Consider the following 26,800-nt stretch of genomic DNA (forward strand, 5'->3'; position numbering starts at 1 on the left):
GGACTTCCCAAAAACACGGCATGTTTTCTGGACTCACTCTGTTCACAATTCCAATCGAATAAATAAGGAAGTCAGTCAGATCAAAGCAACAAATTAAATGTATTTTTGATCTTGTCTTGATGTTTCATAGTGCAATATCTGTTAAACTACTTGTATTATGTAATATGGATTGCAGTTTTCTAGTCTTTACAGCAAGTTCTAGATCCAAAGGAGGAAAAAAAAAAAGGTTAGATAGGTATAGAGAGAAAGAGAGAAGAACCTTTAAAAAGTCCAAACGACTGAGTTTCCTCCCTTTTAAAACGTGCTGAGTCACACTTTTCTTCAGGGTTCAAAGCAATCAAACACCATCCCACACACACACACACACACACACACACACACACACACACATACGTATTCAACGTATTCAAGCCAGTTGAAATGATTCAGAGACGACGACTGTTACTGAATAATATTACATCACATCACAGCGTCACGTAATAGGAGATGTTACATCATTCACAGCTGACAGTCATCTCACCACTCAAAACGCTAATTTAATATGAAGCAGAATAACTTATTTATTCATTTTTAAACATTGTTATTATTATTATTATTATTATTATTATTATTATTACATCATCAGATAAAATACATATATCTCATGAGGTCATAACTAGAAAAGGCCTCATTTTCTGAAGGAAGTGAACGTGTGCCTGTTGCACAATCTAATGACTTGCTATGACATGACTGATGGTTGACGGTGGTTGTTTCCCATCAGCTGTTACAGCTGTAACAACAACATTAGCTACCGACATCCATCTACACTTGAATAAAAATGACACAGTGCATATCTAACATCCATACTCACAGTAAGACTTGACAATACTGGTAACAAACACCAAGACAAATATGACATGATAACTTAAAATCATTCAAAATGTTGCTCTATACAATATTCTCTTACAGAATTTAAATAATCAGTAATGTAACTTACTATCACAACTGATCACAAACCTGGATCAGATGTTTACTTGCCACAGTAGCCAGTATAGTCAATGCAATCATATTAGTGTCCACGTAAACACATTGTAAGTCGCTTTGGACAAAAACGAATGAATATAATGTATTATAATGTAATGGCTTCACGGTGAATGACATCTGTAACAAGTCTAAACTGCTAAACACAGTTTATGTTGTGTGGACTCTTCAGTCTTTATCGCCTGATTGCAGCCACAGCGTTTAAACTCCCAGGAAATGGTTAACAATGCAAGACGTGTTTCATGTTCATTTGAGACGGGGTTTGTCTTGGCAGGTGTTTTAAAACCAATCAGCGCTGAGTCGCTTACCTGTCAGTGTGCTGCTGACTGCCTGCCAACGTGCATTTTACTCACTTTACAAGAAAGTTTTGCAAGGATGGCAGCGGAGATGACAGGAACTAGTAAGTACACCAGAGTTTTAAACATGAATATCCGCTTTAAGTAACTTTTTATATTATCGTATCTTGTCCTGTGTGGGTCTCTGCATCCAGTGAGACACCCCAAACCTGCTTGAACGCATTGCATGTATACAAAGAAGTCTTTCAGTGTTGTGTTTGGTTGCATAATATGTTTGGACAAACCATTGCATAGCTGAAATTTGATATTTTGGGGCTGATGTACACATTCATTCATTCATTTTTTTCATTCAACCATTATTTAAGTCTCGAACAATCATTGAGGGCATGCCCTCATTTACAAAGATGTCGAGAGTACAACAGAATAAATACATACAAAAGAAAATTTAAAAAAACAGAATAAGAAAAAGAATAATAATAGTAATTAATGAGAAAACAAACAGACAGCAGAACACAATTAAAAAACAGTTACATTCAAGAGCAGAGTAGCTTGTAATCATGGTTTTAAATTGGAAGCATTGTGTTAAGTTTTAGTGAGTTCCAGGTGTGAGCAGCACAGAAACTAAAAGCAGTTTTCTCAAATGTTGTGTTTGCACGCGGGACTTTGAGCGTGGACTGAAAATAAATCTAAAACATGCTGTTAGACCACATGGCCACAGTCACCTTTCCAGTTTTCTAGAAATCTGCCTGGAAGCCACTGGAGACTAACAATAAAACCTTTGCTTCTATAGCACTTCAAAACAAGGTATAAGGTCCCCCCCCCCCACTGCCTGAAGGAAATATGTAGCTGCTAAATTGTCCACAATGTTCATCAGCTAGTTGCTAGCTTTATCTGTCTGTCGTTTGTTGTTGTTTACAGAAGGTTTATCGAAGCTTGTTCGCTGAGAGCAGCTGCCTGCTGCTGCTGGAAACAATGCAGATGATAGTGGTGCAGGCTGGAAAATCAAAACAATGAGTTAAAAGAGGCTAAAATGCTCCTGTAGAGCTGAGGGCAACTGTAAAGTCAGGTGATCTCTGGCAACATCTTTCATGCTACACATTGTCATTTGATCCGATGTTATTATAGAAATATTGATAAGTGCAGCTTCAAGGTTTAAATCAAGTTGGTTAAAAAGGAACAACGGAGCTAAACTCAAGCTTAAGCTTCGGACTTTGGCAAAAATCCTGGCACATGTCAGGATTTGACTCTAGTTCATTTGAGGCAAAGGCAACGGTATCTCCTCGTACTGTTTCGGACTTCCTGTGTTACGCTGTTGTCATCTCTTGTTACACAAACGTGTCTCTGTTTGAATCTGTTTGCCTCCTGCAGCTTAAACTGCTTTAATCAGCCTCAGGATTGCGTTTGTGTGCGACGTTCCCACATTCTGTCGAGGGTTAACACACTGTTCCAGGCCGTCGTCCAGAGACCCCCCCCCCCTCCCGATTGGGCTGATTCAAGCTGTTAGAGACTCTGAACTCTGGACGGCGTTACAGGGTGCCAAAAATATTTTAAAGAAGTCTTTTATTCCAAATGTATTTAAATATCATCGTTATCATGCTCATCAGTATCTTTGTGTGTTTCATGCTTTTATTTTTAGGTATGTTATCTATAATTCTTCTGGTGCATTGTCTCGGTCGATATGTTACTTGTTTTATACCTCACCTGTTCCTGTTTGGTGAGCCAAAGAAGAAGATAGTTTTAAACTGGATGTCAAGTTTTTTTTAACTGCAAATGATCAAAACCATGTTTACTAGGCACATTTTTGCATTATTTTATTACATAATGAGTTTCTACAAGTTCACTTTAAATGTAAAATAGACAACTGATCAATGGTGTGGTTTAGGGTTAGGGTTAGGGGTTAGGCTAAGTCAGTCCCAGGCAGACGGATACTGAGTTGCCCCTGGAAATGACCCAGGTGTGGGTGAGAGACGCCTCAGCAGACTGGCTGAGCGTGTGAAAAGTTTCTGTTATCTCGCAATAGTGGCAGAAACTAGGGCAGGGCGGGATGTGGGCGGTTAGAATATATAAACATACTCAGCAGAGTGTAAAACATCACTGATGTGGTGAAGAAATATGTGTGGATAAGGCAAGACACAACAGGACGTAATAAGAAAAGCAGAAAAAGCTGGCCTCCACATTAAGCTCACTGGACGACGGCCAGTAACAGTGTGTTAACCCTCGACATCATACGGGAACGTCGCTGTCACACACACAACCCTGTTTGTATCATCATCGAATAAAAACTCAAAATGTAATGTGTATGTGCCCATAATGTAATAAAAGGTCTGAATGTATAAGAAATCTTTTCAAAAGTGTTGTAATAACAGACAAAACTCTGAAGTGTTTTGATGTGTTTCCCTTGTACACAAGTCTTGGATATGAAAGTACAAACGTTTAATTTGATCGATGCATATTAATTAAATGATCTCTCTTATTGTCACGGATGAACGACATCTTTTGCTTTTCTTAGAGATTTACGTGGATAGTTTTAAAGAGTTGATGAACTTTTCAAAGCGTTCTATCTCTTTTAGAAACCTGATGTGCAGAGATTCTTTTAACTTGTTCATGTTTGTATGTTTCTAATCTCTCTCAGTCTATAAAGGAGTGGACCTCCACTGTACGACCAACAACACTGAACACCACACCAGTGCAATCTCAGTGGATCAGCTGATTGTGAGGCGAGGCCAGCCCTTCGCCCTGACCCTTAACCTGACGCAACCTTTCAACCCTGACCTTCACCCGCTCTACATCGTCGCAATGACAGGTTAGTCTTTCATTGAATGATTTGTTTTTAATAGCTTTTGGACGACAAGAGTATGGAGAACTTGTATAGCACTCAAAATCAATGGATGGATGCACATAGAGTATTCTTACAACAGCAAATGAAAGTCGTTGGCACTTCTCTACAGGAACACATCCGTCTGAAGACGTGGGGACACAGTCATCCTTCGGTGTCCCAGACAACGTGCAGCGTTCACCATCAGCAAAGGCGGTGTGGAAGATAGAGCTTCACAGGAGCTCCTCCCCAATGATGGGCACCTTGAACCTGACCATTACCCCCCCGGCTGACACCCCCATAGGGGAGTACTTAATGTGTGTGACACACAGGGATGAAGAAACGTTGCTGGCAATGCCGGTTGTGCTCTTCAACCCCTGGTGTCCCGGTGGGTTGAGTGTCTATCTATCTGTCTTACTTTTGATACTTTAAGTATCTTAAGTTAATTATATGAATCTAAACTATGTAATCTATCAACCTATCATCTGTCTGTCTGTCTGTCTGTCTGTCTGCATGAATCCACTCTCTCTGCAGATGACTGGGTGTTTCTGGCTGATGAGGAGCAGAGAGAGGAATATGTGATGAATGAACGAGGAATCATCTACAAAGGAAGTGGAAACTATATCTCCCCTATGCACTGGGACTTTGGACAGGTACTCACACACTCATGCACATACACAACATAAAAGAAGGGGGCGTAGCCACCGTGACGTCGACCATTGATTTGTGGACTACCGTTTAGAAGACTCGAGTTTGGTATTTTGGCCGTTGCCATCATGATTTTTAGGGTCTCTCGGATGGAGCTGGGGATCTGAGAACCCGAAGACAATATGCACCCCCACCTATACTGGCAACCTGACTTCACCTGGCTTCTGGCTACGCCGAGCGAAGTAGCTGCTAATAAAGTTAACTAGCCACACCCTAAAGCAGACCCTGCTTTATTGTCTATTTCACTCTAAATGAACATCATGCTGTATTGAAGAAGACTTGAAACTCGCGATTGAGACCATAAATCAAGTGAGAAGTAGGGTCATTTTCTCATAGACTTCTATACAATCTGACTTATTTTTGCTACCAGTGGAGTCGCCCCCTGCTGTAGATGATGTCTCTTTTAAACCTTGAATACTTTTACCTTTAAATACTAATTTTTGCAGTTTAAATGCCACTATGTTGCTGAAAATAAGATAACATTTAAGAGCAGCTCCTCTCTTCCTGTCTACTTCTGTCCAGTTTGAGGACAACATGGTGAACATTTGTATAAAGATATTGGACCTCAACCATAAACACCTGAAGGACCCAGCTGACGATGTTTCTGCTCGCTGTAACCCCATCTACGTCAGCCGCGTGGTCAGCGCTATGGTAGGACATGCTCTGTTGGTTTTCATACCTCCACAAACCTTTTATAGCAGTAAAGCAGTGTTGCACTGACATCTATGGGCTTTATTTGTGGGATATTTTTGACTGTGGTGTACCAAAAGCAAGCAGTGATGCGATGCTTTACACTTAGCATGTTAGCTTGCTGACATTCGCATTTAGATCATCTTTTGCTGTCATGCAGTGCCTTATATTGACAGTTGGTGGTGGTAATGTTCTGTAAACGTTAATGTATTTAAAGAGGTGAAGAAGAAGACAGCAGATGTAGAAATCTGACGGAATTACAAAGTTGTAATTTTGAGAAAAAAGTCACATTATGAGAATTTGAATTTCCTTGTGTGTCTGTTTTTCCCAGATCAACTGTGAAGACGACCGTGGTGTCCTGGAGGGACGCTGGGAAGGTTCATTTTGGGGTGGGGTCTTACCCTCTCACTGGAATGGCAGTCACGCCATCCTTAAGAAATGGATCAAATCCGACTGCCATCCGGTGAAGTACGGGCAGTGCTGGGTGTTCGCCGGTGTGATGTGCTCAGGTACATGAACGTCTGACTCTGCAGGTCCTCACACCTGGAACAACATCTGTAAAGATAAATATTAGTTCAGAAACAATTACTCAAATCATCGATTCGTCAGTTGATTAATTCTTGTAGTAGTTGATTAAGCTATTCATTAAGGACAAATGCCATCTTCTCATACGTGAGCATTTGCTACTTTCCTCCATGTTATATCACTGTTTGGGGCAATGCAAGTAATTTGAAGAGGTCATTTTGGGCACTGGGAATTGCAATGAGCAGTTTTCTCTATTTTCTAAACACAAACATTTTATAAATTGAAGTGATAAAATAAAATACCTCACAATATAATTATCATTATTATTAATCATGCTAATTATCTTTCGTTGCAGCCCCAATAGAAATACGTTCTCAAGTGTCTCCCCTGCTTTTCTAAAACTTTAATTTGATTGAAATTAATATTCATTTTCTAAAATAATGCTAATATGCTGTGTGCATTATATATGACTGAGAATAGAGAGAAAAGAGCTCTGCAGCGTGTTGTATTTCTCACATCTAATTAAAACATATGATCTGACTCATCATGTTGTCATTGATCACATGACTCTTCACATGGATTCTTGATTATAGTAGCTTAAGTCTATTAATAACAGTCGCCTCCCTTGTTTCTCTGCCAACACTATAGTTTCCCTCACAAGGTGTGTTAGCACTGCAACACAGTCTTCCTATTGTTCAACAAGGAATGCTATTGAATCTTAGTTAGCTTCAGTTTATGCACATTGTGATCTTGTATGTGTTAAGTAAACCACACTAGCGAGCAGGAAAAGGCTGTTGTTTTTCGTTGATTTCGGCTCCATGGCAGCTTAGCAAAGAAGATAACAAGATGCAACAATAAAAAGAAAGACAAACTGATTTACATTTAGCCAAGCGTCTCATTCAATTTAAACAAACTAGGGTAGCGTTTAATTAGCGTCTTATTGTTTCTCTGCTCATTTTGTGCTGCACATGTAGAGTAAATATGAGTAGCTGCTGAGCGCTAATTGCTGCCTATTGGAGCTGCAGAATGGTGAGAAAGCAACACACTGATATGAACTTATTTGAATGACTAAAATCTTTGTGTTTGGTTCCAGTGATGCGCCTGCTTGGCATCCCCTGCCGCGTGGTCACCAACTACCAGTCAGCCCACGACAACAACAAGAATCTGACCATCGATGTGTACCACGCCGACTACGGAGTCAGACAGAAAACATCCGTTGACAGTATTTGGTGAGACACAGACGCTATAACTGGAAACGACACTATGAGAGCGGTGAGAGTGAACCAAAACAGTGAGCTTAAAGGCACTAAAATGCTCCATGGAGCTCAGGTGATCATTTTCTGTGGGTTTATCACATAAAAGTAATCATGGGATCCACTGTTAATACAAAAATCGATTAGAGCTGCTTAAAGAGTAAATAGATATTGTGAACTTGCAATGCCAACAAATGCAGGTCAGTGGTGTAAAGGTTTGAACTCCTCAGTTTGGCACACACTTGTGTACATTCCTGCGGGTGTGTAATGTACTGTTCCAGACCAGTGCCACTCCTTAGAGGTAAGTAAATAACTTCAACCTAAAAAAAATGAAACTAAAGCAATGTGCCAAACCTTCCTGGGAGGAAAAGTGTTGCCAGCTTTTATAGGTCAAATCAGAGTAAAATCATGTCAACATGTCAATACTTGCTGTCCGCAGTTACAGAGACAATGACTCACCCTAAGCCACCACACCCAAGAGTTTTTCATCTGCCAATGTCATTATGATAACATGTGTGTAAATGAGCAACTGTTTGCTTCACCATATCAACTTAAAAGGAGGTGATGTGTTAATGTTGTGTTCACATGTTTCTGCTGCCCCCAAGGGGCCAAAAATATTTGTTACACTCCCCTTGACCCTAAAAATGTGTTTTTCTTATTGTTACTTTACTTGGATGTTTGAGCTTCACTGTGCAGAATGATGTGTGTGCAGAGTTTGACACTAGAACACTGTTTTCACCTTCATCTGCTGATCTGTGCTCAACTTAAATCTGACTTTAACGCGTGGATGTACGAGAGTTGACTTTGTGACATCACTAGTAGTTTGGAAGCCAATCGTAGTCCAGCATGCAACTTACACACATGTGATATGAAAACTTGAAGCCTACAGTGCAGATACACTGAAAATGGACTCTTCAGTGACATTTTGTGTCCAGCCGTTAAACTTTTAGAGTACATGAGTACATGTAAATTTAAGACATAACAAGGTAACTTGAACTTTTTTGTGGAAAACATATCAGACACAACGTTTCTTCTAAGTATTTTCATTTGTTTTAAAATGTCTGGAGGGGATCAGAAAAGAAAGAGTTTTCAGTGTAATGAGTAATGTAATTCCAATTCAATGTAATTCCAGGTGCTGTAGTATGTATGTTGTTTTCAGAGCTAGAAGAGTTACAGTGATCTACAGTGTTGTACTTTGAGCAGACTGAGGTGCTACAGATAGATTTCACAGAATGTTCTGGTCCTTCTAAACCAGTTCTCTCGTGTTGTGTTTCAGTCCGCTGCGCTGTCACAGAATCTGAATGCTGCGTTGTGTTTTAGGAACTTCCATGTGTGGGTGGAGGCGTGGATGAGGCGGCCAGACCTGGCAGAAGACGGCAAATATGACGGCTGGCAAGTTTTGGATCCAACACCGCAGGAGAAGAGCGATGGTACAGACCCTCTTGTTTTTTTCCACTGGGACTCGTCTCCTTCCCCGCTCGGAGGACCTTGTTTCTTGTCCTAATTGTAAATGTGGACCTCGTACTTCTCTGAAATTGTTCTAATGTCCTCCAAACATCAGAATTATCTTCTGACTTCCTTCAACTCTTTTGCTCATTGATATTATTTTGAAAATAATATAAAAAACGTAATTTGTTTTAACGGTATCTCTGCAGTGAAATAATCACTTTGATGCTGAGAATATGAACCACCTCCTGAACATGAATTTCTAGATGCATGTTCTTATTATTGAATAATAATTCAACTTATACCAAGACTGAAATACTGGTGATTTTTCTGTTCGTAAAGTTATATCAGTAGTGGTGCGAAAAAGAAATATAAAATAAAAATGTTCTGAATAATGTTTGCCCTGAGGAAAAAAAGAGATTCGAGGGAAGGTCAGGGGGTTTATCCCATTGAAAACATATCTGGGCCCAGAAGCAGATGTCCTCGGTCATCCGTTGAACATTGGTGGCACAAGCAGAAAGCTTATAGAGATGAATGAAAAGGGTCCATCCTCTTACTTCTTAATGCACTTCTTAAGGACACTTAAGAGAGCAAAAGTCCCACACCCAGTTCTTGTCAACTTTTACAGAGGAGCGAAAGAAAGCATACTGACTGGAAACATCAAAAACTGGCATGGTACGGCCCTGGACAGGAGGGCTCTGCAGCGGCTGATTAAAACCGCCCAGAACATCATTGGTTCGCATCTACTGAGCATCACTGATGTCTGGGAGGTGTGGTGCCTGCGCAGAGCCTGAGGGATACTAAGAGACAATACCCACCCCAGCCACAGCCTGTTCACCTGGCTGCTGCCATACCACCAGACTCCAGAGCAGCTTCTTTTTTCTCCGGCTGTGAGACTTTTAAATTCACACATTTTGATATACAACCTTGTGTTGTAAAATGACCATCGACCCTTGAACCCTTTAACCTCCTTATGGTCCTCTCATGCCTCCAACATCGCTGCGGCAAAACTCACAGGCTTCCTTACAACTTTTAATGAACATCCACATAATCCTGCAACAAAGCGGTTATTTGCATTATTGATTAATCTGCTGATTAATCATTTTCTTAGAAAATAGTGAAAAATGCCCATTACAGTTTCCTAGAAGGCGAAATCCTCTTGTTTTGTCCCACTAAGATATTCAGTTCACTAAGAAAAGCTGCAAATCTTCGCATTTGAGAAGCTGGAACTAACAAATGTTTGACGTTTGACTAAAACAATTATTCAGCTATCAAAATAGCGGATTTATTTTCGGTCGATGGACTAATCAACTATTCGCTTCGGCCCTACGCCTGCACTACCGTAGCCCCTTGAATTGATCTGCCACAGTGCTCTTGTTGTGAAAGCTGCTTTAAGATCAAGCAAAGTTTTGTTTGTGCGAAAATGAAACACTCCCAGTTGCTTTCATCACGGTGTCATTTTTTTTATAGGCCACCGGACGGCACAGGAATGAAAAGTATTCTGTGGGAACTAAATTGCCAGTCGAGAAGTTTGTTTCTCCATTTCATGATTTTAGTTGTGTCTCCTCCTGTAGGTGTTTACTGCTGCGGTCCAGCCCCGGTCAAAGCCATCCTGGACGGAGACACAGACCTCAAATATGACATCCCATTTGTCTTCGCCGAGGTCAATGCCGACTGTGTGGACTGGCTGGTCAGTGAGCATAGCTTTAGCCTAACCTCATCAGCATCACATTTATTGAATACTGGGGCCTTAATAAAGTGGGCAAGCATATTCAAGTTTTAAAAAGCATTTTATTTTGTTTAATGAATTGTTTATTTTTGTTGCTTTCTGTTGTCTGTGTTTGTGTGTCCTTTCAGGTCAAAGCTGACGGTTCACATGTGAATATCTGGTCTGAATCTAATAGAGTCGGTCAGAATATCTCCACCAAGTCTGTCGGCTCCACAAAGAGGCTGAACATCACCGACGCCTACAAACACAGAGAGGGTGGGTTCACCTGACAAACAGATCACACGCTAACTTCAGCTGTAGGCCAATGTGCTGAACAACAGTGGCTCTGGAAACTGTCTGAATTACTACCCTCACAGGAACAGAGGAGGAGAGGTCTGTCTTTAACTACGCCATCAGCAGAGGCATCACCACGGCGGAGGCAGTCGAGAATGGGGGGACGGAGGTGAACGAGGCGGTGAATGAGACCACAGGAAGTACGGATGAAGCGACCCCAAGCAGCATCCCTCCGCTGCCCGAAGTGTCCATACGATTTGAAGAGGTACAGTCACAGAAACTACAGTCCCTGTCGACCGAAGTTTTTCTTTTTGGCTGCTGGGAACCATTGTTATCGTTTTCAGTTTCTCTCCCCTCTTTATTTATGACGAGCATATTCACGAAGCTCAGAACCACTGCTTGATTTCAGATTCAATTTGTACTTAAGGGCAATGTGTGCTTTGAGCAGCACTTTTGACTTACAGTCAAGTCACTATGAAGAATCTGCATATGTATATACAGTATACATATATATGTATATAGTGAGCTGTACTACTAAATCAGGCTGATATCCCTGTGTGCAGTATTATTATTAACATCCTTATGTCTTTCACTGTGTGGTGCTGCAGGTGTCCAAACCGATGAACGGTAAGGATGTGAGCCTGCAGCTGGTGCTGCACAGTGAGATCAGTGATGCCAGGCCGCTGTCCATCAACGTCAGCGTCCAAGCCATGAGGTACAACGGCTCACCAGCTGCAACCATCCAGACCGAGGTGAAGGAGGAGACGCTGCAGCCCGGGAAAGGTGACTCTTCTTCATCTGGACAGAGATGTTTTGGAAGCAGAAATCTCAAAGGGTTGACAAAATAAAACTATGTACTAATGTTTTTGTTTAAATTTCCCGTCTCTTCCTCTGTCTCTTGGAGAACTGTCCGTCCCTATCCTGGTCCCGTTCTCGGCCTACCATGAACACATGGTGGAGTGTGACAGCATGAAGGTTTCAGCTGTGGTCATGGACAAACAGAACCCAGATAACACATACCTGGCTGAGGATGACGTCGTGCTGCTGCACCCTCCCATCTCCGTCACCGTCAGTAGAAAACCTGTCTGTCTCTAACAATCACCTGTCATCAGACTTTCTTCAGCTGCCCGTCACATTAGTTGACAGCTGTTGGTATCTCTTCTCATACTCAAAGTCTGGGATAAAAGAAACCCAATCTCAAAATTAACAAAATGATAATAATATATATAACAAGACTAAGAGTCTACCACGCTATCGGCTCTGTGACGCCATACTTAATGCTACCCTAACCATGTTAGTACCATCTTAGCATGGTGTGTTAGCATGCTAAGAGTCTGATGGGAATGTCATTCGTTTTACAATTAGTTTTATTCTGTCATAAAATGAAGTATTGGACAAATTGACTTTTCATCTAGTGTCATCATCAGGATAGAATTTCAGTGGATCACCAAAGTTATTACCATTCATCCTGAAAAATGTCAATGTGCTGGTGGAGTCAGAAGACTTCATCCTCTGGGGACCATAAATGTCTGCACAAAGTTACACGGCAATCCCTCGAACTGACTGAGTGTACCTGAATAAGCTGTTAAAATGTTCCAGGTTCCCCGTGAGACCAGACTGAACAGTGAGACATGTGGGGAAGTGGTTTTCATGAACCCGGCCAACGAGACACTGAGGGAGTGCACTCTGACTCTCTCTGGAAGTGGTCTATGGAAAGAGGATTTTGAATACAAGTGAGTGTGTGTTTGTGTATGTGTGTCTAACATGACCTCATGGGGATGTCGAGCGCTATACAAGGTTTTAGGCTGCTGACAGTAAAGGTGCAAATAATTGGTGCAAATTGTTTTTACAATTGATGAATCTGTAGGTTAACTCTAGCAGGTAATCCATTAATGTTGCAGTCTATAAAATGTCACCAATAATTACAAAGTGATGACTTAATTATTTTTATTTTATTTTTTTCTCACAAGTAACCACAATTTCCCAAAGTATTTTTAATGACATAAAAACAAATTAAAGCTGCAACCTTTATTGATAAACGTCTAAAACAATTAAGATCAAAATGTATATATCTCACTTTCTGTCAGTTGACCAATCATTTGTTTCAGTGATGTGTGTTTGTGTGATCGTGTGTATATGTGTATTGGGGTTGTGATTAGGGCTGAGTTGAAATGTTTCAATTCTAGTGCCAGCGACAGTGATATATATATTTATATATATATATATATATATAGTGCTTCAGAAATTCATTAGACCACCTGTCATAGAAATAAGAAAACACAAATATTTGAGAAATCTGTCAAAAACTTGTTTCAAACTAAAAATTGTATTGTTATTTATTGGGCAAATAACAAACTGGAACAACTAAATAGTCCTTATTCACATACTGTATATTAACCAAAAATCTTAATATTTTGTACGACCTCCTTTGGCCCTGATGACAGCTTTCATTCTTGCAACCACAAAACAAATTTTTCTGTTCAGGAATGCAAGTAAATAACTGTAATTTGGCATCTCAATCAAAAAATAATAATGTGCTTTACTATTTTTTTCTGCTTTTTTGTGAAACAGTAAATTTGAGAATTCATGGATAACAACAATAATTATATTTTACCATTAAAGAGCTTGGCTTGCACATACTGGTGGATTAACCATTACAGAAACATAAAATATTTTGGTAATCAGCAATACTGTTAATTTAGGGCAGCGGTGGCAAACCCCTTACACTGGGTGGTGGTCTAATAAATGTGTTAAGCACTGTATATATATATACCGACTATTTACTACAAGAAACATAAACGTGTTTTTCTACAAACCCCTTTTTTCTTTTCACAAAACCAAAATATTTGGTGCCAAATATCCACCAAAATGTTATTGTGGTTCAATACACAGCCCTAGTTGGGATATTGGGACATTTTACTGCACAACACTGCATCAATTAAACGTGGTGTCACCCATCCAAAATCTGGATAACACCAGGCATTTTACCCACAAACAAAACTGAGTTTTTTCTCATTACTCTTTGTTGTTATACACAGGCTTCAAGATCTGAATCCAAACACCCGAATACGTATCAGGTTCTTCTTTGCTCCCTACAAGATCGGAGAGAAGACTCTCGTGGCTGACTTTGACTGCTCCACCTTCAGAGACATCAGGGTCAGCTGCACTGTCGATGTCAGGCTGTAAAAGCTCAGTATCACTGAATATGGGTCACGTACGTCCACTCAGAAGCAAAATATCAGACTCTCTTTGACTCTTTATGACGCATATATTTCAAAATGTTTACAGTTGCTTATGTATGAAGAAATCTTTGCTGGCTTAAGAAATCACGCTTTACAGGATCGAAGATAAAAGTACGAAAACTTTTTTTCCACCTGTTTCACAAACAAAAATTTAAGGAAAGATTATCCTGGCAAAAACTTTTTCTCACTTGACCTCTCAGGGCTTCCGTAGTATTTGCTTAAATCTTCACATTTTGAAGAACAAATCGGATCTTTTTGAGGTTGTTAATATGTGTGGCTGTTTCTTTAAGGTCTGAGTTAGAGACCAGCTGACACTAAATGGCTGACACTGATGACTATTATACATTATAGTGGCTAAAAAAATAAGAGACCAAATGCAGTGTAAGCTGGATTGCATATCTCGTCAGTTTTTGTTTGCGCTGTTTATGGTTTTACTGAGTATGTCAGCTACTCACACAAATAAAATGTTTATTGAAAGCCCTGTTCCTTTTTTGTCTTTAATAGTGATGCTGCTGCAGATCTTTCTGTAATCACATGCCTGTAATAATTAGAATAAATGTTTTGCTTTATACAACAACATAAATCAGAGGGGAAGATTAAAGGGACAAGAAAGACAAAATGTATTTAATTTCTGTAACAAAATATTAGGTTTATTTATACAGATTTCTCTAATTTTTGCAGTTGCCCTGTAAAACATTAGTTACTTTTACCATGTCAGGCCTCTATAAACCCTTCACATGAAACAATCCAACAAGGAAAAATAGCTCTGGCTTCACAACTCATGTCCACACTAAGGACCTGTGGTGAGGGTTCACACAAATCTTAAGTCCCTGCGAGACAAAATAATAATAATTACCTTCACCTTATGTTGGAAATACAGAGTGATAGGGAAACATATAATTATGTAAAGGCTCTTCAGTGCAGCTAATTACACAACAGGGCAAGGCAAATTGATTTTTATAGCACCTATAAAACACAGAGGCAAGTCAAAGGGATTTGCTAGCAAAGTATTTGCATCAGCAACATTTAAGAACTCAATGAAAGAAAAAATAACACTAAATATATGCAGCAAAGTAGGCAAAAATAATTGACAGGAAATGCAGACGTTCCCAAATTTAATAAATTACATAAAAGTGCAGAAGAGAAATGAATCAAAGTCAGATGAGAACAGCAGTTTTTGCTTTCGATTTGAAAGATCAAACTGGAACAACGCGAGATTTGCTTCTAAGCATTTGCTATCCTTCACTTCTCTAAAATAGAAACTAAACAACTGCTGCTATCTGTCTAATGATGCGTTCAATGCTGTGGGAAATACTGTAAAAACGCGATTTCATCTAGAAAATAAAACAGTCAACTCTCAACTAAATAAACTACCGTATAAAGGCTCATCTATGTGTTCAACCGGGGAACACTGCTTGATGATGGAATCTAATTCTTCCATATCGTGGATGTTTTTTTTTTAAAGCAATTACAAATGTATACTTTATTATTATCTCTTTCCACTGGTCCACTGTAGCTAAGTACATTTACTCAAGTACTTCACTTAAGTAAGGGTACTTTACATTTTATGCTACTTTATATCTGCTCCACCACATTTCAGTTGTAAATAACATGCTCTTTACTTACAGTTACTAGTTACATGGCAGACAATAACTTTACATACATAACATGAGACATCAAACATCAAAGATCTGTTTACAACACACGGTATGATACATTAAAATAAGCTGAGCTGTGAATCTGTATATAAAGTCATCAATTTGACAGGAGTGATTTTGTTGTATGATGACTTACCTACTTTTATTTGTGATACTTTAAGTACAGTTTTCTAATAATGGCTTACTTCTGTACTTTTACTTGAGTGACATTTTCAGTGCAGGACTTCTGCTTGTAATGAAGTATTTTTTGCATTGTATTATTACTACTTTAACTTGAGTAAAGGATTTTTTGTAGTTCCGTCACCATTGACTCTTGCTGTAGTCTCTCAACAAATGGGCTATGCATTTGGCCACCAGAGGGCGCACTACACTCCTACAGAGTCCTACAGTTTCCAACGGACTTGAACGCAGCGTGAAAATCGAAGCGAAACCGATACAGTACTGAAGCCCCCCCCCCCTCCCTAACAAGCAAACTGAGAAGTTACTAGAGCCAATCGGCAAGTTCCTTACCTCGCCTTGTACTGGAAGACCAGCACAGGCAAAGGAAAACCGCGTGGGTCTGAACAACCGGGAGATACACACAGTATTAATAACGTACACAAGGGGCACAGATAGTGTCAGGTGCCGGTAGTTGCTCGGACGTTTCGGCCAAGTCACTTGTGTTGAGAAGAGGAGCACTTCTTTGCTGCGTTGTTATCTCTCAGAACCATCAGCCGGTAAGAAGTGTGAGCTTCCTAACATTAGCATAGCTAGCGGTGGCAGTGTGGTTAGCTTGCTAAGTTAGCTGTCTGAAAACACCATTCGAATGCCACTCATATTAGCATAACTGAGCTAGCGAGCTAACTTAGCAATTAACCAACAAAAGAGCGTAAAGTCACGCTATTTAAAACAAACAAAAGACAACTCTGGTACATACGCCGTAATCCAGACGTGCCTCTTTTTATAGTAAACTTTTCGTGTTAGTTTCGACAAACTGACAAAAACATAAACTGCTAGCGCAACTAGCAGCTAGGTACCAGGCGACTGCACCACTAGTTAGTTAAGCTAACATAAGCTAATATTTAGGATAAGCTGATATGTCTGTACGGCATGAAGGTAATCTGGGGTTAAATTGACAAGATAAAAGCCTAAAGTATAAGGGGGACAACATGCGCAAACATTACGTCTCTATTTTATACTGACAGTAGCGAGTTTATTGGGTCCACCTAGCCAAAACTAATTCAATCTAATGCAGCAACCTAGCTAGAAATTCTGCCTTAATGAATTCAGTTTAATGTTGAAACATTAATAGAGAGCTGTTGATTCAACCACAGCGTTTATATTGTGGAGGGTGTACTAACTATTGGACTATTATAACATCTCAGTAACGCAATGCAATTGAATAGTAGCTCAAACTACAGCCTTCAAAATGACCATAAAGGTGAAATGAACACCTCTGTAAAGCAGTGTCCACGAAGGCCTAAAAAACTGCACCCAACGTGTGTAATGTGAACTGCATATTTGATCAGGAGTCCGGGTTTTCCTCAACCACCATTTCTTGTATTGTGTCGATGGAGGTACAACTCAGAAAGTCAGAATGACTTGCAGTTTCCACGTTGAGATGTAGTTATTTATGGTGATCCAGAGCAGTTTAAACGGAGTGAGCAGGTAGGGGTTCAGTGTGTAGATCAAGAGCACTGATGGACACAACATTTGTCACAGCTGAAGTTCTTGTGAGTACAAAACATTTGGCCTATTAGTAACATGGCAGCTGATGTACCTTGTTGTCACCTCATAAAGCGCCCTGGGTGTTGCGGTTTATTTAAATCTGACTCATAGTATGTTTATATATATATATTTATATATTTTTTTAACATATTCATTGTTTATTACACACAGGTTGTGATGCACCCACACACTTCAGATGTTTTAAGATGTGTCTATCGTTTTCTAGGAATGCACAGATCCAATCCACCGGATCAGATCATATTTAGTACATTTTCATAAGCCTTAAAAGAATGTAGAAACATCTCCACGTGTAGCAAGTAAGTTATGTGAAGTTAAGTGAAGTCTTATATTATCGTACATAGGTATGACCCAAAGGAGTTCCACATTGTGAGGTAGCGGTATGTACGTTTAAAATATGGAAAGAGGAAAGCACCAGTGTTGTAACTGTACTGTGGCAGATATTCAAAGTTGTCTGTAGAGAAAAAGATTGATGCATCCCAAACATTTTTTCAGCTTCTTACGGACATACCTGAGAAATTCTTCTCAGTACAGTTCGGATGCTTGAGTGCAGAAGTGTATGGAAGCAAAAGGAGGATATCAAATTCTCAGGAGTAGTTTGCAACCAATGAGACTGAATCCTTGACAAACACTTAAAGAAGATCCAAGATCCTCTTTGCTGGGAGCCAGAACATGGCTTGTTGTAGAGACACTGAATACTTAAACAATACCACAGTATGACACTACACATACAGTGAAAAGATGCATGTGAGCAGTGAAGGACATACTTTGAAAGCAGGATATACAGTACAGCAGTATGGGAGGTGTGTTTGTAATCTGTTGTTCAGTCACTTATATAGAGGCAGTGTGGCATACATCATGTCTTTAGTTTAGAGGAGGTATGTGAAGTTTCCTCTGGTAAATGTCTGTCAATTGAACACAGTGCCAAGTGAATCCAAAAATGATTTTCATGCACAGATGGTAACCAGTGTTTCTTTTCAGATAACTGTCAAAGAGGAGAGATGCCTCAGAAACAGAAGTCCAAGTCCTGGACGGAGTTGAAACAAACTGGAAATGAATGTTTCAAGACGGGCCAGTATGGAGAGGCCACCAATCTTTACAGCCAGGCGATCACAGAGCTGGAGAAGTCCAGTAAGTGAAAATGTGGATACATGTAGTGTATAATGTAGAAATAATATAAACACAACCATGTTTGTTTACAGTGGAAGCAGCACATGAATCTTGTCAAACAGTGATCTAATTTTCAGAAGTACACGCAACCCATGGTCAGGCTTTTGAACAGCTACATCAATGAAAAATCTTTTTAAATGTTTTCAAAAGTGGTTACCACAACAATATGTATGCCGATATGTTTTGAGCTCTGAGGATGGATAGTCCCCTGAGAAAATGATAAATATAAGTAAGTAGTAAAGAATATTAGAACAAAGAAAATAGTACATGAAACACAGAACAGAGGGCTACGTGAAAGAGAGAGAAAAGATTAAAATAAACTTAAAAAATACATATATACACATTACAAAATCCCACACATATCCATCACATTTCGTGTTAAAACATTTGTATTTTGCATACTTTTTTCTTTTGTACTAGTATTTTCTCAGGACCTCTGTAGTAGTCTGCATCTCAAAGCTGTGTGGTATTTTTTTCCACAAAAATTGTTTTTTTTATAAAGCAAAATAAGGAGCTGAAAAATCTGAAGATGTTATCAAAATGTAATGTTTCTTCGAAAATTTTCTCTAAATAGTGTGAAGGCTCAATTCACCCAAACAAACCCTCAAAAACATTTCTCACTAGCCATGAATCCACTTCACATCTCTCTCTTCTATTATAATGACTGTCCATCTTATCATTTGGTCCTCTCTGTTCTTTGTCTTTGTTTCTTCTAAATGGACGTAGCTGAATGATTTTTGTCTTATTTCCTCTTAAGGTAAAAAGAACCCAGAGGATTTGGGCATTTTGTACTCAAACCGTGCAGCCAGCTACCTGAAAGATGGCAACTGTGGGGAATGTGTGAAAGACTGCAATATGTAAGTGTTTTTATTTGCAATTAATTTCCTTTTTTTTTTACCATTTACACAGTGTTATTTGGAGTCTGTGATTCTGTGCAGTTGTCTTATTTTTTGTTTTCGTTGTTTGGCGTTCAAATATCACTTTGTTTTAGTTATACCACATTTTCATCTGTAAGAGTTTTTGTTTTTGGCACTTGGCTTTTATATTCTAGTGTAGCTCAGATTTCATAAAAAGCTAAACATATGAAAGAGCCAGACCTTTTAAAAAGAGCTCAGATTGACACACATACATACACTAGAGCTCAAATGTGTGTGTGTGTGTCAGTCAGTCTGTTTTAATTAATAAAGTGATTATCAATCATGAACATGTTTAGCTTCATGCTAGCAGCTTTGACTCTTGACCTTGTTGATATTGGGGATTAAGCCTATTCTGCTGTCTTAACCAAATGTGTAACTTGTAAACTGTACATATTTTCTCTCAGGTCTCTGGAGTTGTTCCCGTTCAATGTGAAGTCTCTGCTTCGTCGTGCTGCTGCCTACGAAGCTCTGGAGCGTTACAGACAGGCTTACGTAGACTATAAGACTGCCCTGCTGATCGACTGCAACATAGCGGCTGCTCACGACGGCACCAACAGGTACCTGGGCCGTAGACTGGCCGAGTGCTGATGGCATGTTCATGTCAAATATCAGCCAAAACAAACATGGATCCAGATCTGTGACTTTGACATAGCTGGGCTTCCTGTTCGCACAGAGAGCTGTTAAGGTGGTCAGTTTTATGATGGTGAAAGCACACAGGATGTTGTATCGTTCCAGGCATCTTTCAATGCATTTAAACCCAATGGAAAGTCAGTTACTGACTAGTGAACCAGGTGTTTCGGATTCCATTTTTCTTCCTTTTTTACGTTCTTTCCACTGTGTTTTTTTTTATTGTCTCTCAGGATGACGAAGGTGCTCACAGAGACAGACGGTCTGTCATGGAGAGAAAAGCTTCCTCCCATCCCAGCCGTTCCTCTGTCTGTTAGAGAGAAACTAGCCCAGAAAACTACAGCCAACGCTGCGCAACTAAACCCTACACCGAAACAGAACGGCACCAATGACACAAAGAAACCTGGTAAGAAGATTTCTGTTTTCTGACTAGTGCCCAAAGTAATTTAGATTATTACTAACCAGATTTGTCATTTTTATTTAGCTAAAAAGACCTAATTTGTGTCAGCAAATTAACTTTGATGATAACCAGTTTGAAAGTGAAGCATTATGTCTTTAGCCCTATTTACATGGAACTGGCATCATGTGGAAACATTATCTTCAAAATCGTAATAAATGACCCACAAGCAGTTTTCATATTTAAACTGGTCACCTGGAGAAACCAAGCAGTCCGATCATTGACCAGTTGCATTTAAACACATTCTCTGACTTCCTGCCTCATCTCCCAATAACGCGGTTCCTTCTGTGGATGCCGTCGGAGTCAGGAGCAACTTCACACTCCTCCTCTTCCCCATCACATTCTTCTCTTCTCCCTGCTTCTCGTCTCCACAGCTCCCAGCGATAAAGACATAAAGAAAGCCCAAACCCTGAAAGAAGAAGGCAACGCCCTGGTGAAGAAAGGAGAGCATAAGAAGGCCATAGAGAAGTACAGCCAGAGCATCAAACTCAACCCCACTGAGGTCACAGCCTTCACCAACCGGTGGGTCACATCTTCATTCACACATCCTCATTTTCATCCCTTTAGTGGCCTGTAGAACGGTGGTTAAGATATGTCCTTTTTTTAATATATATAATATTTAGGAAATTGCGATATTGTATATTGTATTGTAATTAAAAAATGGGAACGGGATAAACATATTGAGAATGCAGTGCAGAGATGTTATGTAACACATGGATTTTTCAAGGCCAATATCTATTTTTGGAACTAAAATCACAGCTTAAGTCCAGAAAATAAATATTCAGTGTTTGTTTTCAGGGTAGACATTTTGTGACATAAATCAAATTCAATTTTGTATTCATCCATAGGCAACCATTTATACAGTATCATGTCATATATCATAGCAACACTATTGACAGCCAATGAGATATTAAATAAAAATGATTTTTAAATTGTTAAAGTTGTAATACTGATTTGTATTTGCAATCATTTTGTGTATTTAGAGAGTTTCTTTGGGTTAACTGTAGAAATCCCTCACATAAGCTCAGTGATGTTTGATTACTTATTTTTCTGTGTGTGTGTGTGTGTGTGTGTGATCAGGGCGCTGTGTTACCTGTCAGTGAAGCAGTACAGAGACGCTGTCAGAGACTGTGACGAGTCCCTGATGATTGACAGCGGCAACATCAAGGCTCTCTACAGGAGGGCTCAGGCTCACAAGGAGCTCAAGGTGAGAGCCTGAATCTTCATCACTGTGCTTCAGCTCCTGATTCTCACACAGAGCAATCATACGCTAGCTTCATTGTCTGTCTGTAGCTTTTCAAGGCGGGTGACAAAATAAAAAGCATTTCCTGCCTTGATAATTGCTGATGTTTCCCCTGGCAGCATCTCCTCATCAGTATTCCTCACACAGAGAGGAGACGGGTTAGCTCGGCGCCCACAGCTCCGTACAGTGCAACGGTCGACTCTGTTTGGAGCTTTGAGTTGTGTGAAAAATGTCCAGTAATCTGTATGCTGGTTTATATTTATTCAAAGCACGATGGTCTATAGACCATATAAAGCTAACCTCTGTTTTTCAGCCCATTTCCACGTGGCATCCTTATCTGGATATCTTACCTGAATCAGAAAAAGAGCGTAGAAACGTCATGAAGGTTCAGCTTTTGCCAAAAATGTTGATTTTGGAGGCTGTAGTTATGAAATAATATTGATAGGTGTGTCTTAATATTTTCTCTACCCCCTTTATATCAACGACGGTAAAGGTCTAAGTAGAACCGATCCAGCAACATAATTTCCATTAACCTGGGACACGCCGTGTTTTTTGGCTCTAGCTCTGCCTACCTAATTTGCATATTGAGATTAGTGTAAATGATCAGATGTCCTGATCTAGATAACATATCAAGATACAGATCACATGTTAATACCAGTGGGATCAGTATTTTGCTCACCGTTCACTGAGCAGTTAAGTATCCAAGAGCCGTCACGAAAGAGTTGATTTTCCAACATTGTCCATAAATGTAATCCTTTGCTTTTTATTTTCTCTGAGAATAAATCATAAAGCACAACCCTGATCCACCCGTTTCCACTTCCAAATTCAGCCTGTAAATTTACCGTTCGCTCCCCTGAGCCTCGTTCAGTTTTCGACTCTAAATTGTCGTTGTGATTCCTGCAGGACATCAAAGCTTGTGTGGACGACCTGAACAACCTGCTTAAAGTGGAACCAAAGAACACGGCTGCCCTGAAGATGCTGCAGGAGGTGCAGAAGAAAAAGTGACGACACATCAGGGACTCTTGAGACGGTGGTAAGGATCTGTCACTGCACTGCGTACAGAAGGGAGGAGATGAAGAATAACTGATGTTTCTATAAGAAAACAGCAGAGCAGTGACACAATTCAACCGCTTTAAGTCAAAGACTGGGCCTGTGTTTCCCAAAAGCTCCCTCACACTGAGCACGTGTTTGATCCGTTCAATCTCACTGAACAAACATGAGCTTGGTCTCGAGACGCTTCTGGAAAACGCAGCTCTGGTTGGTGAGAACTGAGGGTGTACGAGGAAGAAGAGGCTCCTCCATTTTCAGCTTTGGGAATGTTTGTATTTCACCAGTTTTAGTGTCACTGTCATTTTCAAGTCACTGAGTATTTATGGTTATTTATAAGAGCTGAAATTATTGACACAGATATCATAATTGTAACTGAGAATAAGCCTTTACTGTCAGTGAAGTTCAGCAGGTAATCGGCCATCGTGTGGAGCCTCCTGCTGGACGCTTCAGTTTGTTAGAGCGTGGAAGTTCATTCAAAATAATCTCAACTCGAGGTCCTCTCACTAGCTTTTCTGAGCAGTCACCCACACGTTGCCGTCTTCCTCATCGGATTGAACATTCACATCCATCACCAAAGATCATCTTTGAAAAGAGGCGATCATACACACAACCACCTGTTGTCACATGACTGATACTTAGGTCATGTGAGCCACTTCCATACACTGATGAAGAGGCGTCAAAATGTTCAGACATCAGAAAGCTTCTATTAATGGAAACAAACGGTTTTTGTTCGATTCCAGGTATGAGTGGGTGATATGGATAAAACCATCTACATAGTATATCATGGTATATATAATTATATCTCTATATATTATGATACAGTAGGATTTATGGTTAATCAGTTAATGATGTACCACAGTACAGAAAAATCTCTAATGGTTGACAAATTTACATTGTCTCACGGTATATACTGTCATATTTAGCCACCCATGTTCTCGTTGCAATACTTAGAGCTACAGCTAGTAATTACTTTCATTATTTATCATTTGTTCTATAAAATGTCGGAAAACAGTGAAAAAAATGCCCATCAAAACATCCTGGAAACCCTTGGTAATATTTTCAAATTGATATTTTTTTTTCTGACCAACGGTCCAAAACCCAAAGATATCAATTTTTATTATCGCATAAAACAGAGAAAAACAGCAAATCCTCACATTTGAGAGGCTGGAACCAGAGAATAATGGAGATTTACGCTTGAAAAAATGACTTAATTAACCAAATATCAAAATAGTTGCAGATAATTCTTTTGTTGCAGCTCCCCCCCTACGTTTAAAAGTCGGTGTTGAGGCCCAGTTCACCGGGTAAATCGGGCCACCTACCTGTCGAAACATTGGTGATTGTAAAGGTTTATTCTGCATTTGAATTACAAGTAAACAGCTATTTTTCACGTAATGTTCTACACTCAGGTAGTTTACTTATTTATCCTATATTTGGTTTTTCTGAGGTTTTGAGTATGTGTGAACATTTGTCTTTCTCAGTTGATAGTTATGGTGTTCATGCTCACGTCATATGGGATGGGTGGTACCGTGAAAGATTCCCATGTTTTCGACTTGCAAGTGTTCATGTCATCAAGCAACTCGGGATGGTTGTATGACTGCAGAGTTGGACTCGTTAGTGTTAAAAATACCATGCCATGGCAGTATAGCACAATATAAATATCATTTTTATAAATAAAACGACATTTCAATGTAGTTTTTCCCTAATGAAACGTAGTATTTGGGTTTGCCTGTGAGATACCACTTGCTCTGCCACATGATCAGTATATTTTTCCCCCTCATTAGATTCATTTAAGCTGACACAAGACGTCCATATTTCCTGGATTTTTCCCACTGAACCCTATTTACAAGGCGAACTGGTAGCTGCGTTAGCTCCCATATGACATGAGCGTAGCATCAGTCTCAAGTCATCTGCCTATTTTGTACGTCAGTTTATAAGTTTGGTCACAACAGCGGCATCCTGAAATCCAGAGCCTGTTGGATACAACGTGACGTGTTCTTACCTTCTTTCCTGCCTCGCTTCAGACGTCTGAAATATATCTGTCTCTCCACTGAGGGCTGTGTTTGTGTTGGTGTCCCACTTTTAGAATCAGAGCATCAGTTTGTTCCCTTGCTACAAATATGTGAACCATGTGAAACTATCCTGACACGGGTCATCATTTACAAAGTACTGTCCCATTCTATGACATTTATTTTTTTTTTCATTTCGTTGTATTATTGTGAAACAAGTAAAATCTCCCATCAGTGATCCTGCTGTAGCTTGGTAACCTCCATCTTGCCTGAAGTGCCTGTCTTCATCCTCCATGTGCTGCTCTGGATTAGTTTCTGCTTAACAGCTACAATATAAAACATTAGTTCCTGGTTTAAATCAAACCTCCAGTTAGCTGTATCATGCAAGGAAAGTTAGTGAAACGCTTCAACACTTGTTTGCACAGTCGGGCCAAGAAGCTGCACAGTGCGACCACAGCCTGACACTCTTGGAAACAGAGATCCTTTGTTTTATCGCACTATTATCACATTTCTGCAATTTTTTGTCAACCTGCATCTGTTTTAACTGCAAATAAACGTGAGAAATAAACAGACCTATATCAACCGTGTGTTTTCTACGTCTTTAAAGCAAAAGTTCTACATTTTGGGAAATGGCTTATTTGCTTTCTGGTGGCGACACTGTTCGGGTAATATGATGCTACAGCCAGAAACTGGTTAGCTTAGCATAAAGACTGGAAACAAGGGGAAACAGCTAGCCTGGTTCTGGCCAAAGAGAACTACATCTGAGTACTAGCACCTCTTAAGCTCACTAATGAACCTGTTTCAGAGTAAAAACAACAATTGACCGTTTTATGAGGTAATATGTGCCGGACTATTCCTTGGCTCTGAGCAGTTGCCAGGCAACCAGTGGAGACTAGGAAGTTATTGTGCCAGACCAAGAAATAGTCCAGAAGATATCGCCCTGTTAAATAGCACATTTTTGTGTTAATACTTAAATGTCTGTACGTAATAAACAAGACATAACATGTCTGAGGTTCTACACCCAGCCCAAAAATTAAGATTTTTAGCTATAAAAGCAGCACAGTAGTATAGAAGCAGCATCCTGTTTAAGGACATTTCTGCACTGGCTCTGAACTGCACTCTGAGCCCTCCCACTGGTCCTGGGGATGTAGATTTTAGGAAGGTTGTCATGTTTCGTAGCTTAACTTTACACTAGAAAAACCATCACTGTGTTATTCCAAACTCTTGTTTAACGATTACAACAGGTTGTCTTTAGTCAGAACTACAGTCAAACGTTTTGTCTTTGTGGTAAGTCAGATTAATTTACATTCATTGAACCCAACCCCTCTTCCTGCGGAATATGCATACAATACAGTTGAAAAGACAACGCTTCAGTCAGCCTTGATGTGAGAAGAAACCAATGACATGAAGCAAGTAACAGCAGCTAAATCCACAAACAACTGAACCCCCAGAATCTCAGACTGGTGACTGTTGGAAAGAATTTGTGCACGAAATGTTGAAAAATGTCTGAGAAATCTAACGCAGCTCTCCGCCCTCAGACCATAAAATCCAGAGAATAAGAGTGGAGAGCGAAGAGGATAAAGGCAAATAAACATGACTCGTAGCAGCAAGATTCCAGTCTCATCGAAGCCTGAGTGATGTCCAAATGAAAAATAGCATCTTGCTGTATTTGCATTTCTGTCCAAAATGTCATGGCTTGTTGAGACTGGAGGAGAAACCTAAACCTTTGAAGAACTCGACACACGTCCATGGATTCGCTGGATTTCAACACCTGAAATGTGTTTTATATGTTATTCAAGTGCTTTAAACTTGTTTTCCATTCTTTCCAGACAAGCTCAGACTTCCTGCATGCCATGCATCTTCAATCAGGAAACTCAGTATGAGATAAAGGCAAAAAAAACCAAACATGCGGCATTAACAGGCTAGAGGTGATAATAAACAGAACAGGGC

The 26,800-nt window shown here is 39.8% G+C and overlaps 2 protein-coding genes across 2 annotated transcripts; both read left to right on the forward strand.

Annotated features, from left to right (window-relative positions):
• Nucleotides 1–1,333: 1,333 nt before the first annotated feature.
• On the forward strand, nt 1,334–14,474 carry LOC139282623 (protein-glutamine gamma-glutamyltransferase E-like). Its single transcript, XM_070902422.1, has 15 exons — nt 1,334–1,420; nt 3,949–4,119; nt 4,265–4,519; nt 4,666–4,784; nt 5,362–5,490; nt 5,861–6,038; nt 7,148–7,283; nt 8,628–8,737; nt 10,328–10,443; nt 10,611–10,737; nt 10,839–11,020; nt 11,364–11,538; nt 11,660–11,823; nt 12,355–12,488; nt 13,794–14,474. Exons 1-15 carry the CDS (start codon nt 1,396–1,398, stop codon nt 13,939–13,941), a joined length of 2,169 nt encoding a protein of 722 aa, XP_070758523.1. The 5' UTR covers nt 1,334–1,395; the 3' UTR covers nt 13,942–14,474.
• A 1,678-nt stretch (nt 14,475–16,152) lies between these two features.
• tomm34 (translocase of outer mitochondrial membrane 34) lies at nt 16,153–23,664 on the forward strand. The gene is made up of 8 exons (XM_070902490.1): nt 16,153–16,371; nt 18,362–18,511; nt 19,308–19,407; nt 19,872–20,024; nt 20,328–20,500; nt 20,926–21,073; nt 21,632–21,758; nt 22,698–23,664. Exons 2-8 carry the CDS (start codon nt 18,382–18,384, stop codon nt 22,797–22,799), a joined length of 933 nt encoding a protein of 310 aa, XP_070758591.1. The 5' UTR covers nt 16,153–16,371; nt 18,362–18,381; the 3' UTR covers nt 22,800–23,664.
• The last annotated feature ends 3,136 nt before the right edge of the window (nt 23,665–26,800 follow it).

The sequence above is a fragment of the Enoplosus armatus genome, chromosome 3, assembly GCF_043641665.1.
Source record: "Enoplosus armatus isolate fEnoArm2 chromosome 3, fEnoArm2.hap1, whole genome shotgun sequence".
NCBI lineage: Eukaryota > Metazoa > Chordata > Actinopteri > Centrarchiformes > Enoplosidae > Enoplosus > Enoplosus armatus.

Excerpts from the sequence above, each read along its gene's own strand:
- tomm34 (XM_070902490.1), top strand. The coding sequence starts at position 18,382 with ATGCCTCAGAAACAGAAGTCCAAGTCCTGGACGGAGTTGAAACAAACT. Across the intron at positions 21,074-21,631 it reads GTCACAGCCTTCACCAACCG|GGCGCTGTGTTACCTGTCAG; the intron begins GTGGGTCACATC and ends GTGTGTGATCAG. Across the intron at positions 21,759-22,697 it reads AGGCTCACAAGGAGCTCAAG|GACATCAAAGCTTGTGTGGA; the intron begins GTGAGAGCCTGA and ends TGATTCCTGCAG.
- LOC139282623 (XM_070902422.1), top strand. The coding sequence starts at position 1,396 with ATGGCAGCGGAGATGACAGGAACTA. Across the intron at positions 11,824-12,354 it reads ACCCTCCCATCTCCGTCACC|GTTCCCCGTGAGACCAGACT; the intron begins GTCAGTAGAAAA and ends AAAATGTTCCAG. Across the intron at positions 12,489-13,793 it reads AAAGAGGATTTTGAATACAA|GCTTCAAGATCTGAATCCAA; the intron begins GTGAGTGTGTGT and ends TGTTATACACAG.